Source organism: Sceloporus occidentalis, unplaced genomic scaffold, assembly GCF_023333645.1.
Source record: "Sceloporus occidentalis isolate IW3139 unplaced genomic scaffold, rSceOcc1.0.p SCAF_2, whole genome shotgun sequence".
NCBI lineage: Eukaryota > Metazoa > Chordata > Lepidosauria > Squamata > Phrynosomatidae > Sceloporus > Sceloporus occidentalis.
The window spans coordinates 264,106,488-264,118,600 of NW_028316982.1; the positions used below are offsets into that span (position 1 = coordinate 264,106,488).

The 12,113-nt window shown below is 40.7% G+C and overlaps 1 protein-coding gene across 19 annotated transcripts in view; it reads left to right on the forward strand.

Annotated features, from left to right (window-relative positions):
- DLG2 (discs large MAGUK scaffold protein 2) overlaps positions 1 to 12,113 on the forward strand; it is a 1,248,672-nt gene that overhangs the window by 1,040,369 nt on the left and 196,190 nt on the right. For all 19 annotated transcript variants that reach the window (XM_089512900.1, XM_089512903.1, XM_089512905.1 and 16 more), the window contains one exon: positions 10,078 to 10,180. In XM_089512900.1, coding sequence (XP_089369026.1) covers positions 10,078 to 10,180 — 103 coding nt within the window. The remainder of the gene's footprint in view (positions 1 to 10,077; positions 10,181 to 12,113) is intronic.

Genomic DNA, 12,113 nt, shown 5'->3' on the forward strand with positions numbered 1-12,113 from the left:
CTTTACCCATGTTCAGGTGTTTCCATTAGTTTAGATGGGGTAGAATGTAGCACTGCTGGTTCTGTTTGTTAGCAAATTAACAAGCACTGCTTTTTAGTTTGGGCCCTGCTCTCTAATCTGATAAGATTAATATTGAATTCTGATCCTATCCTCTGGGATATTACTAATTTCATGACAGCCTGTTTTGAATACAGATGTTGTGAAACTGCTCCATTCTATTTTCTGCAAATGTAAGTCCTGATACGTTGGTGTAAGTCTTTAAGGTGTCACACGCTTATACAAGAGGCTAATACAATTATCCCACCAATGGTGATTTAAAAGCACATCAAAAGAATTTAAAAAATATCTCATTGCATCTATTATTAAGGTACAGAAGGGAAATAAGAGACCAGCAGTTTCTGTTCCTGTCAAATCAGGAGATTTTGAAGGTTTGGGTCACCTCCATGTTGGGAATACCTGTCCTTTGTAAATTATGGCTAGTGTAAATAGGTAGAGAATACGTAGAGAATTTTGAAAATTATTACACAAGCTTTCCTCTCGATGCTGCTGCAGCTTTTTAAATACCTAAAACAGCAACATTTTTTATCATATTACCATGCAATAACGAACTGACAAAAGATTCCCCATGAATCTTATTGCACTACTGTTGCGTTTACTTGTTAGCTATCCAACATTAAGTAAGTAAAGTCAAACCCCTTTAAATCCCATTGTTCCTCCCCCAATTGAAAGGGTTGCCAGGGCATGGGTTGGTATGCAGTCAGACCCCTTTAAATCCCGTTGTTGTTGCCCCAGATGGAAGGGTTGCCTCCTCAGCACTAAGAAGTTTTGGTTTCATTGGAAAAGGAGTGGGGTACAGTCAAACCCTTTTAAATTCCCCTTCTCTCTGAATTACTCCAATAATGGGATAACTGCAGGATTTCCTGTCAATTAAAAGCAGTGGCAGAAGACTACAGGATACCTCTTGCCTGGCCACAGTGTGGAGCAGTAAGATTCATGGATTACTGTGTCAACAGCGGAATAGAATTATGCTTCTATCCAGCTATTGAAGAACCGTGCGATAATCTCCTTAGTTTCAGTTCATATTTGAAGACCTTACCAAAATTTGCAATTTTCTTGGTTAGGAAATAACTTGGGGTTTAAAAAAATACAAATGTTAAAACAACTACAGCAGCAACGGTAGGTTTTCCCCTCTGTAACTTTGATCATGCAAATGTTGTTTAATATCCCAGCTAGTCTTGCCCTGGCTCAGGTTTTCCAGTGACATCCAACACCACTTTCTGCTTCTCTGATTTTCCTTCTCTTGGAGGTTCAATTCACCCAGTTCAGGCATTCTGAATTAGCTGATTTTTGACTTAAGGTTACCAGGAAGGTTTATGCCACATCTGATCTGCTGTTGTGATTTCATAACACTGCCAACCCTCACCACCAATCTTGGTCTTCAATGTCTACAGTTCTTGCTGTCACATTTGGGGTAAAATACTGAAAGTACTAGAAAGACAAAAAAATCAAGACTGTCACTGAATGTTTTACCCAGAATGATTAAATAACAAATGAATGTCAAATGTTCTAATTTGTGCAACCTGTACAAAGCAGGAGTTGTGTGTTTGTGTCTAACTGAACATCTGTTCGTACATATAGCAGATGACACTAAGGATTTGTTTCTGCCCTAATGAAGATTATGTCTCTTGGTTTTCCCTGTAATTTCTATCAAGCAAATTTATTACAATCACAGATCAGTTATAAAAAGAATAAAAATAGAGAAGAACAGAAAAACAAGGCTTTAAAAAGGCTCCAGATACACTTTCTCTCTCTCTCTCTCCCTCTCTCTCCCTCTCTCACATATATATATCAGTTTGAAGACCATCTCAGTTTGAAGACCAGCTTCTAAATCAGTCATAGCTTTTTTTAATGGTAAAAGACATTCTGCTTTTGACATAACAGTCTGTGAGCTCCCTGGGTTTAAAAAAGACTGAATTGCAAATAAACCAAGCGGCATTATTTGCCTTCTTCTCACCTATTTGTATGCATACAAGACATTATTCATTCTGAACGGATGCTCATTCAGTTCCATTTGGGGGCTCATTCATGACAAGATCAATTGGGTATCGTGTCATGAATATGATGATGCCATGGTTTGAATTCTTTCGGTTATCCCTAAATACCGTAGACCCCACTGAATCAATTAGGGAATGGCAAGTCAACAGAGTGGTAAATCCAGTTAATTCAATAGGTCTACTCTACTTGAAAATGATAATAGAATTCATACCTATAATCCAATAGGCAAACAAATTTGGTTATGCAGTGTAACCACCTTTGCATTCAGAAGATTGCAGGTTTTGTGAAGAATTGCTCCTTCTTCACAATATTAAGCTTGATGGAACCATACTCTGACCTGGTATTATGCAGCTGCTTATGTTTCTATATTATGATGACAATGAGGGCAAAGAAAATCACTAATGTTGTCTTTACTCTAAATAGGTAGAGGAAATGCATGTATCCCATCAGAATTTAATGATCAGAATTTCATAGTTTCTTGCCCTTTTAAGGGCTTCCCCAAAAGCTGCTGAAGGAAACATGCAACTTTTAAGTTGATAAAATGTTCACATCATAAGTGTCTGCTATTTCTGGCTTATCTCCACACTTCAAATACCCAGTCTTAGCTTAATTTCTAACATAGTTGATTTTAATTACAGTGCACCATCCCCCTACACAGGGATCCATTCCAGATCCCTCTGCGTAAGGGGGAATTGGCACATGCTGAAGCTCCATAGGAAGTAATGGGGCTCGCGCCCATGGTGCTCAGCGGCATGCATGCATCACGGGTGCGTGCCTCATTAGTTCTTCCTGGGTGCGCCACAGGCTCTTTCGGCATGGCTTTCAGCATATGCTGAAAGCTGCGAATGGCACGCCCGCGTAAAATGCAGGCACACTGTAGTTAATTCTTATTGCTGGTCTTTGTCCCCAGTATTCCAAATCCCAATACCTAAAGAGTTTCATCATGTAACCCAGGTTGAGATAGTTGACCATCACCAAGGGTGATTAGGCTGGCAGCCATCAGGCACACAACTTTCTGGTCATTAAGGTTGGTTAGATTAGTAAGTATTTATTAATATTTTTTTAGTTTTTTCATACTGTTGGTTTATCAGGACCCTCTGTTTTAGGTCTCATCTGCACTGCAGAAATAATGCAATTTGACAATGCTTTAACTCCCATGGCTCAGTTCTATGGAATTCTCAGATTTATTGTTTGTTGTGAAACCAGAGCACTCTGACAGAGAAAGCTAAATATTTCACAAAACTACAAATCCCAGAATTCCATAACATTAAATCCATGGCAGTTAAAACTGTGTCAAACTGGATTATGTCTGCAGTGCAGATGGGGCCAAACGGGCTGTACACACAGACCTTAAGGGACGGTGCAACACTGCCCCTTTCCTGGCTAGATTGGGGCTGTGGTAACCTCTTGCCACAGCCCAGAACTGGCCTTTCCAGGGTGCAATAGCCACACCACTGCAACTATACTGTGCTCCTTTGGTGCTGCGCCGTGCGGATGCAGCAGAGGAGGAGCGGAGCGCCATGATGTGGAGCGGCACACACCATCACAGCACTCAGGGGGCAGAGTTGGGGCATCTGTCATATGGATGTGACACCCCAACTCTGCTCCCAGGCCAACTTTAATGGCCAGTCTGACGAGCCCCTAAGTCTCCAAGAAAACTAAAGAATCATCTCTTACTGTTGAGTGTTTTTACTGCTCTCATGGAAAGTTATTTTATTGTAAAGTGTTCCATAATTTATAGTTTTTTTGTGGTTTTTTCTGGCTATGAGGCCATGTTCTAGAAGAGTTTATTCCTGATGTTTCACCAGCATCTGTGGCGGGCAACTTCAGAGAATGCATTCTCTGAAGATGCCAACCACAGATGCTGTCAAAACATCAGGAATAAACTCTTCTAGAACATGGCCTCATAGCCGGGGAAAAAAAACACAAAAAAACCTATGGATGCCGGCCATGAAAGCCTTTGACTTCACATTGTTCAATAATTTGTTTTTTGAAAAATTGGATGGCACTGTAGGAAGGTTCCAACCTTAAAGCCATCCTAAAAATATTTTTTTAAAAATATATTTGTAAAAAAGTATATCAGCATACCACTTCATTCAAGGTTTCTGCTTTGGGAAGTGCAAACAGCTTAGCTTTTCATCCCAAACCTTTCCCCATGCTTGTCTGTTTGGCAAATGGGTTTAATAATGGAGCCAACATCAGAATCTAGGGCTTGCCTTGCTCCATTAGGCTGGGCTCAATTTTGTTCCAGCCTTCTGTTTCCCACAACATCCAGCCAGATGCCCCAGAGAAATTCAGAAGCAGAGCATGAAATCAATGACTTCTCTCTGTTGCTTATTGCCAACATCTGGTCTTCAGAAGCAAAGCTATGAGAAAGTTCCTGTTTTGGACTACAAATCCCAGAAGTCCCCAAGCAGTTCAAAGCCGTATTTTTTCCAGGTGCTGCTTCATAGTTCCTTGGAGCTATGAAGCTTCACTTAACATAGCTTCACTTAACATAGCTTCACTTAACATAGCTATTTCAACTGGTGGCATTGGGAGCCATCTACAACTAGATATTAAATGGGCAATTTGACTACTTATATACAGACCAAGGACATGCCTGTACAGATGTGAATCTTCATTTACAGTTTTCTTCTTACTGCAAGATAGTCTTTAAAAACAACACCATTTTCAAAGACTATTCATGATTCAGGACATTCTGTGCAAAATTCAGATGTGATTTTTTTTGCATAGAATTTTTTATTTATTTATTTATCTGCAGGAAACAACCCTTTTTGCAAATAATAAAAATATTACATAAACATGCCATAGAAAATGTGGTTTTCTGAGCATAGCAATCACATGCAAATTTTGCACAGAACAAGTTGTGAACTGCAACAATTCTCATCATTCCAGGATTTCTAAATAATGAAGACACATTTTCCAACTATTTCCTGAGTATTTTTGAATATTTTTTCCATACCTACATGCTTGTTCCATCTGCCTCTTTTCTCAAATGTCCTCTGGAAGCACCTTGTGGTGGCCTTCTCAGTATGGCAAACAGAAGTTAGGAGGCTATGCCAGAACATGTTAGCCTATAAGTCCTCTCATCCCCAGCAAACATGACCAGTGGTCAGGAATTAGGGTATTGTTATCTTCTAAGAACATTGGGGAATCCAGGTTTTGGAAAAGCTGGGCTATAGGTGGAGAACCATTCTACATAATTCCTCCCTGTTGTTGAGACCCTGGGTGTTCTCCAAGAAAATACTGAGGAACATTTTAAAGTAGGTATTCAATGTGTGCATTTCTGCAATTTATGAAGAGTTTGTTGTTGTATACTTTCAAGACATTTTCAATTTATGATGACTCTAAGGTGAACCTCTCACCATGTTTTCTGGGGCTGAGAGTGTGTGACTCGCCCAGAGTCACCCAATGGGTTTCCATGGTCAAGTGGGGAATCGAATGCTAATCTCCAGGATTCTAGTCCTACACTTGAGCCAGTGTGGCATAGTGGTTTTGAGTGTTGGACTATGACTCTGGAGACCAGGATTCAATTCCCAGCTCAGCCATGGAAACCCATTGGGTGACTTTAGTCATGCCACACATTCTCAGCCTCAGGGGAAGGCAATGGCAAACCTCCTCTGAACAAATCTTGCCAAGAAACCCCCATGATAGGTTTGCCTTGGGGTTGCCATAAATCGGAAACAACTTGAAGGCAGACAACACACACAGACCTATGCTCAAAACATTACTCCATGCTGGCTTTTATGAATATTATATAGACACATATTTCATATACACACAATTCGGCTAAAGATGGAAGTAGGAATAAGATAAAAAATAGACTATAAGTAAATATTTATGTTTGTCTTTATATGTGTATGTGAAGACACACACACACACATATAAACAAACATAAATATTTAGTTATGCCCTCTATTTTTTGGGTTATTGCTACTTCCATCTTGAGCCTAATTGGAGTAGACAGTAGAGTAATATAATAAATAAATAACTATAAACTACAGTGATGCCCTGAAGGTAAAGTTCAATACAAACAAAACAAAAAAGCATGAATATATGTGCATGCTTCACCTTCCCAGAGCTGACAAGCAAGGCAGAACTACAGGAGAACAGAGGCAGTGAGGCATTTAAGTATTAAAGCCTGAGGTAGTTGCATAATAATTTGGGATTGTTTATATTCTTTGCCAAAATAGCAGCATGGAGATTCAGGTCTCCAAATTCTGTGCAAATGGAAGCTGAGATCTGTAGCCAATTGTGCAGATTTGCTTCTCAGTTCATTGCCCAATACTCAACGTTTCCCTCCCCTTCCTGCTCTGTTTTTGCTGTGTGTGACTGATGCATAGAAAATGGAACCGGAACCCAAAATCACATTCTGCCCTTTATATTTATCTCCACAGAAATTGACCTTCTCACTGAGAGGTTACTTGTGTGTCTGCATTGTACCAATTCAGGATGCACCTACACTGCAGAAATAATGTCGTTTGACACCACTTTAACTGCCTTGGCTCAGTGCTGTGGAATTCTGAGATTTTTAATTTTGAGAGATATTTAGCCTTACATTTCAGAGACCTCTGGTACCCTTACAAACTACAAATTCCAGGATTCCTCAGGATTGAACCATGGCAGTTAAAGCTGTGTCAAACTGCATTATTTCTGCACTATTTGACATCAAATTGCGTTATTTGACACTAATCCCTGAGGGCTAATCTACATGTAAGTGTACTGTGCAAATTGGGGCACATTTTTTGCATATGTGCATCAATGGTTACTTGTCACTTTCCTGTGCAGATTCACATCTGCGCACACATTCTCTGCTGAAAATGTGCAGCCATCTCAATCCATATGAAACAGACAGCAACACATATGATAATGTGCATTCCTGCAGATTTCAGTGGATACTCCAGTAAAAACCATGAAGTCTTTTCCCGCAAACTTGAAGGAGTTCTCCCCAAACACTTGCAACTTGGATATGTCCAAATCACATTCAGTTTGATTGGAATGAGAATTATTTTAATTGTGTAGATTAGCCCTTAGTCTCCTGAGGGAGAGACATGGGACTACAGGCCAACCATAGACAAACATTACCTACATCATCTTGGACAAGTCATACTCTTTCAGCCTTAGGGGATGGCAATGGCAAACCCCTTCTGAAGAAACTTGCTAAGAAAACCCTGTGGTAGGTTCACCTTTGAGTTTCCATAAGTCAGAAACAACTTGAAGGCAAACAACACACATACACACAAAGGAAAAGTGCACACATAAGAAAATGACAGATTGAAAGCTTTCATTTTTCTGTACCTCCATTTAAAATCTGAAACATTTACAACACAAAAATGGGTTTTATCACTTCAGCAAAAACTCAGGCTGTATTCTCAATACCACATTTAAGATACTTTTTAAAAACTGAAATGTTCAGAGTGGGGTGACCGGAATTGCATAGGATGGGGTTGTGCAAAGTGTGAGTTGTAAGCTGTATGTGATCTTTGAAACCCTCATATGTGACCCTGAAGTCCTTCTGAAGCTGAGTGGAGGGCCTCAGGGATCTGACCTAAGGACATTACTCTTCAACTTTTTTTCCAGTGACTTAGATGGCAGAGTGAAGGAAATTCTTATCAAGTTTGCAGATGATAAAAATTGGGAGGGATGGCTAACATGTTGGAAGACAGCAGCAGAATTTGAAAGGACCTTGATGAACTATAACAATGGGCAAGAATTAATAAAGTGAAATTCAGTAGAGACAGTGGCACCACTAAGGGATACATGGTGTACTCATCTCACTGGGAGACGCCATAACAGGGGGTGACATCCAAATGATTGTCTATAAAAATGAAATCTATATGAAAGGACATAATAGTGTCACTATTCTGGTTTGGCCAGGCCTCACCTGGAATACTGTGTCCAGTTCTGGGCACCACAGTTAAAAAAGGATGTTGACAACATGAAGCATGTTCAGAGAAGGGCAACCAAAATGCGGAAGGGTCTGGAAACCATGCCCTATGAGGAAGAGATGGGAGCTGGGTATGTTTAGCCTGAAGAAGAGATGGTTAAGAGGTGATATGATAGCCTTGTTTAAGTATTTGAAGGGGTGTCATGTTGAAGATGGAGCAAGCATGTTTTCTGATGCTCCAGAGAATAGGACCCAAAGCAATGGATTCAAATTATAGGAAAAGATTCTACTTCAACATTAGGAAGAACTTCCTGACAGTAAGAGCTGTTTGACAGTAGAACACATTCCCTTAGAGAATAGCAGAGTTTCCTTCATTGGAGGTTTTTAAGCAGGGGCTGGATGACCATCTGTTGAGAGTGCTTTGACTGTGTCTTCCTGCATGAGAAGGGGTTGAACTGGATGGCCCTTGTGGTCTCTTCCAGGATTCCCTGCATTTGCAACCAATATAAAACTGGGATAAGAATATCCCTGAACAATTGAATGGTGATGAATGGCAGGTCCTGTGCCCAGAGACTGATCACTTCTACCTCCCATTTTGCTGCCATCAAGGCCCTTCTCCTTTTGTAGGCAAAAAAAGAAAGAATGACCAACAAGACGCTGCTTCTACCTTTGCCAATGGCATACTAACACCATTGAATTGAAAAATTGCAGTGTGGCTGTCAGAACTGGCTGCTGTGCTATGTTGGGGACAGACAAGTAGGGAGAGGGCAGGGTGACCAGACATCCTCCCTTTCCATGACATGACCTAGATTTTAATTTTTTGTCCAGGAGAAATTTCAAAATGTCCTCCATTTTGATCATGACTAAGAACATGAATTCATATTAGTGGTTTCAGCTTTTATTTTATAATTTCCAAATTGTTCTTGAATGCCCTACAATTTGCAGTGCCTCACCCTCTTTTGCGGTTATGACATCTGTTCACCCTGGAAGTTGGGAGGTCCATGGTGACACCATGAGTTACTATGAGTTACTGCACTGGGTGACACTAACCCTAGTGATACCACTGAATAGAGATAAATGCAGAATTCCACATTTAGCCCACAAAAAAGGGCAGGTATAGGATGGGGATGGCATAGCACTACTACATGCAAAAAGGACATTGGGATTATTATTCATCATAAGATGACTATGAGCCAGCAGTGTGATGCTGCAATAAAGAAAATAAAAGCTATTTTAACCTGCACTAGTCGAAGCATAGATTGTAACTCAGCGGAAGGAATAGTCCTGCTATATTCTGTACTGGTCAGGTCTTATCTGGAAAATTAGGTTCAGTTCTGGATGCCTCATTTTAAGAAGGATATAGACAAGTTGGAGTGATTCAAAGAAGGGCAACAGAGATGATAAGAAGTATGGAGAACAAAACATATCAGAAAAAGTTGAAGGAATTGGGCTTGGTGAAGACATGACTGAGGTGCAATATGACTGCACTATTTAAATACCCTAATGGCTGTCACAAAGAGAAGAGTGTGGGCTTGTTCTCTGCTGCCCCATAGGGCACAACTTGGTTTAATGGTTTTACAATAGAGGTGGTAGATTTTGATTGAACATTAGAAGGAGCTTCTTGACAGTAAGAGCTGTTCAGCAATGGAAACAACTGCCTAAAAAAATTGTGGGTTCTCCTTCTCTGGATGCATTCAGAAAGAGGCTGCACGGATACCAACTGCAGATGCTTTCATTCAGTAATTCCCAAACTTTGTTCCTCCAGGTGTTTTGGACTTCAGCTCCCAGAAGCCCAGATAGCTTGGTCAACTGTGGGGAATTCTGGCTGATAAAGTCCAAAACATCTAGAGGACCAAAGTTTGGAAGTCACTGCTTTAGCTAAAGATCCTGGACTAAGCAAGAAGTTGGCTATGAGGCTACTTCCAACTCTATGATTCACTTATTCTAGTTTGGTTTTGATTGCTGCTGTAACCTGTGGTCAGCCTATGGGGGAGGATTAGCTTCTGAACAGTTGTCATTTGTTCTCTGCTTTTAATTCATTTTTCCCTTTTAAAAAGGAAGAGCTTCAAATGAGACCACCCCAGACTGCATCTGACCATTGCTTGGCTTTGTTTTTCTTCATTCTCTTGTAGGTGAATGGAATTGATCTTCGTGGTGCTACCCATGAACAGGCCGCCGCAGCACTTAAAGGAGCAGGGCAGACTGTAACAATAATAGCACAATACCAGCCAGAAGGTAGGCCAGATGGAGCCACATAGATCTCCTTTGGTGCTTTGAACAATTGCTTTGCTTTTCTTCTTTCCCTTGTGGGTGAATGGAATTGCAGTTCAAAGTTGGAACTTGTATCTTGAAAGTTTGTTTAGTAATAGAAATAAAATGTTGTCAGATTGAAAGGTTAAATTCCAACTCTGTGTATGTGTGTATGTAGTAAAATACAGCGGGCCGTCCACATTCCCTGGGATTAGAGATGCAGGACCCCTGTGAAAGAGGGAAAACTGCAATTAAAAAATCACTTTTTTTTTTACCTGAGAGAATACCTATCTAGGAATCTCTAGGTGTTCCAGCACAATTCTAGGGTCAATATCCATCAGATGTTGACTTTAGCATTATACTGGAAGACCTAAAAATGCTAAGAGAAGTCTTCTCTCTAAAAATTTCTAGTTCCTACAGTGCAGCTTTTGGCAAAAGTTGGCCATAGATGACCTAGAGATGCCTAGAGAGAATGTATTAATCAAATCCATGAATAATCAAAGCCGCAAAAATGAAAGTCGCAGATGTGGAGGGCTGACTGTAAATGTATCTTCCCAGTGCTGTGTGGTCTGCATAGTCAGTTTATGACCACACTGCCATTTCTGTTCCCTGGTCACTGCTGCACTATGGTTTGGGAAAGCCATTTGCAGAGAGGGCAGGAAAGGAAAGAGATACTTAAGAAGATGAACATGCTTTTGTGTAACACATTGAAGAGGAGCCAAGGGTATTTCAGCCTAGTGCTCTTTCTGTTCAGGCTTCATTCTTTGCAGCAGTTCCCCTCCCCTCCATTCTATTCAACAGGGGTAGGCAACCTGCGGCCCGCGGGCCGGATGCGGCCCAGCAAGGCCTTGGGACCGGCCCCAGCCTGGTCCTGCCGCCGATTGCCACCGGGGCCTTTGGGGAGCAATTGTCTATAGAAGCCTCAGAAACATGCATTTATATTAACATTTTTTTAAAAATCAGCAAATTTTTTTGTGTGTCCTCCATTTTTTTAAAAAAAGTGTCTTCCATTTGAAAATTTTGTCCTACCTTTGTCCTGGTTTATTTATATATTTAATTTTTTAAAAAAAATTATTTAATTATTTATTTTTTGGCTTCGGCCCCCCAGTTGTCTAAGGGACAGCAACCCGGCCCCCGGCTCAAAAAGGTTGCCTACCCCTGCTATTCAAGATTATCTGGTCATGCTAGGAGGCCAAGTAGGATTTTTTGGCTCATTTGTGCTTTGCACAGGGTTATGGTTGTTTATTTGTTTACCTACTTTACACAGGTTAATCAGTGCTTGGCTTCAGTTGTACTGGAAGCTGTTCTGCTTGTAAACAGGTTAACTGGTCACAATCTGGCAAGGAAGTATGGATGGTTGAGATTAGGAAAGTGTTGGTGTGTTCCTGGAGGCTCCTTTTTAGAGACTGGCCAGACCAGAAATTTGCACTCGAGGGATGCATTGACTATTATTTCTATAGTGTAGGTGCACCCTAGGACTATGAGACTTGTGTGCAGGATATGGATGGATCTTTATGGTCAACCAGCAGCAGCTGCCTGGAGCTGTGAGGCAGCTTGGTATAGGTTGCCACCATACATCAGTTCCCCTCTGGAAATAATTCTCATTGGATTTAATAAATTATGGCCCTAGTTCAACCGAGCTTTTATGTCTGCCTTTTTAAAAACTTCCCGTCTCTCTTTGCAAACTGACCCATGTATGCTTAGTTATTTGCTACTGTAACCATTATATTTCTGATGGAAATTAGCAAGTATAATTCCAACATGTGGAGAATGGTTTTGCTTCAACCCTTAGGTTCAAGGGTGAACAATGGTTAGGGACTGGGGATGAATTAGCCCTAAGGTAACTTTGGAGGGCCACACACCTACACTTTCACCTGAGAAATATTGACTAGAGTCCAGCTGGTGTCATACAGCTGTG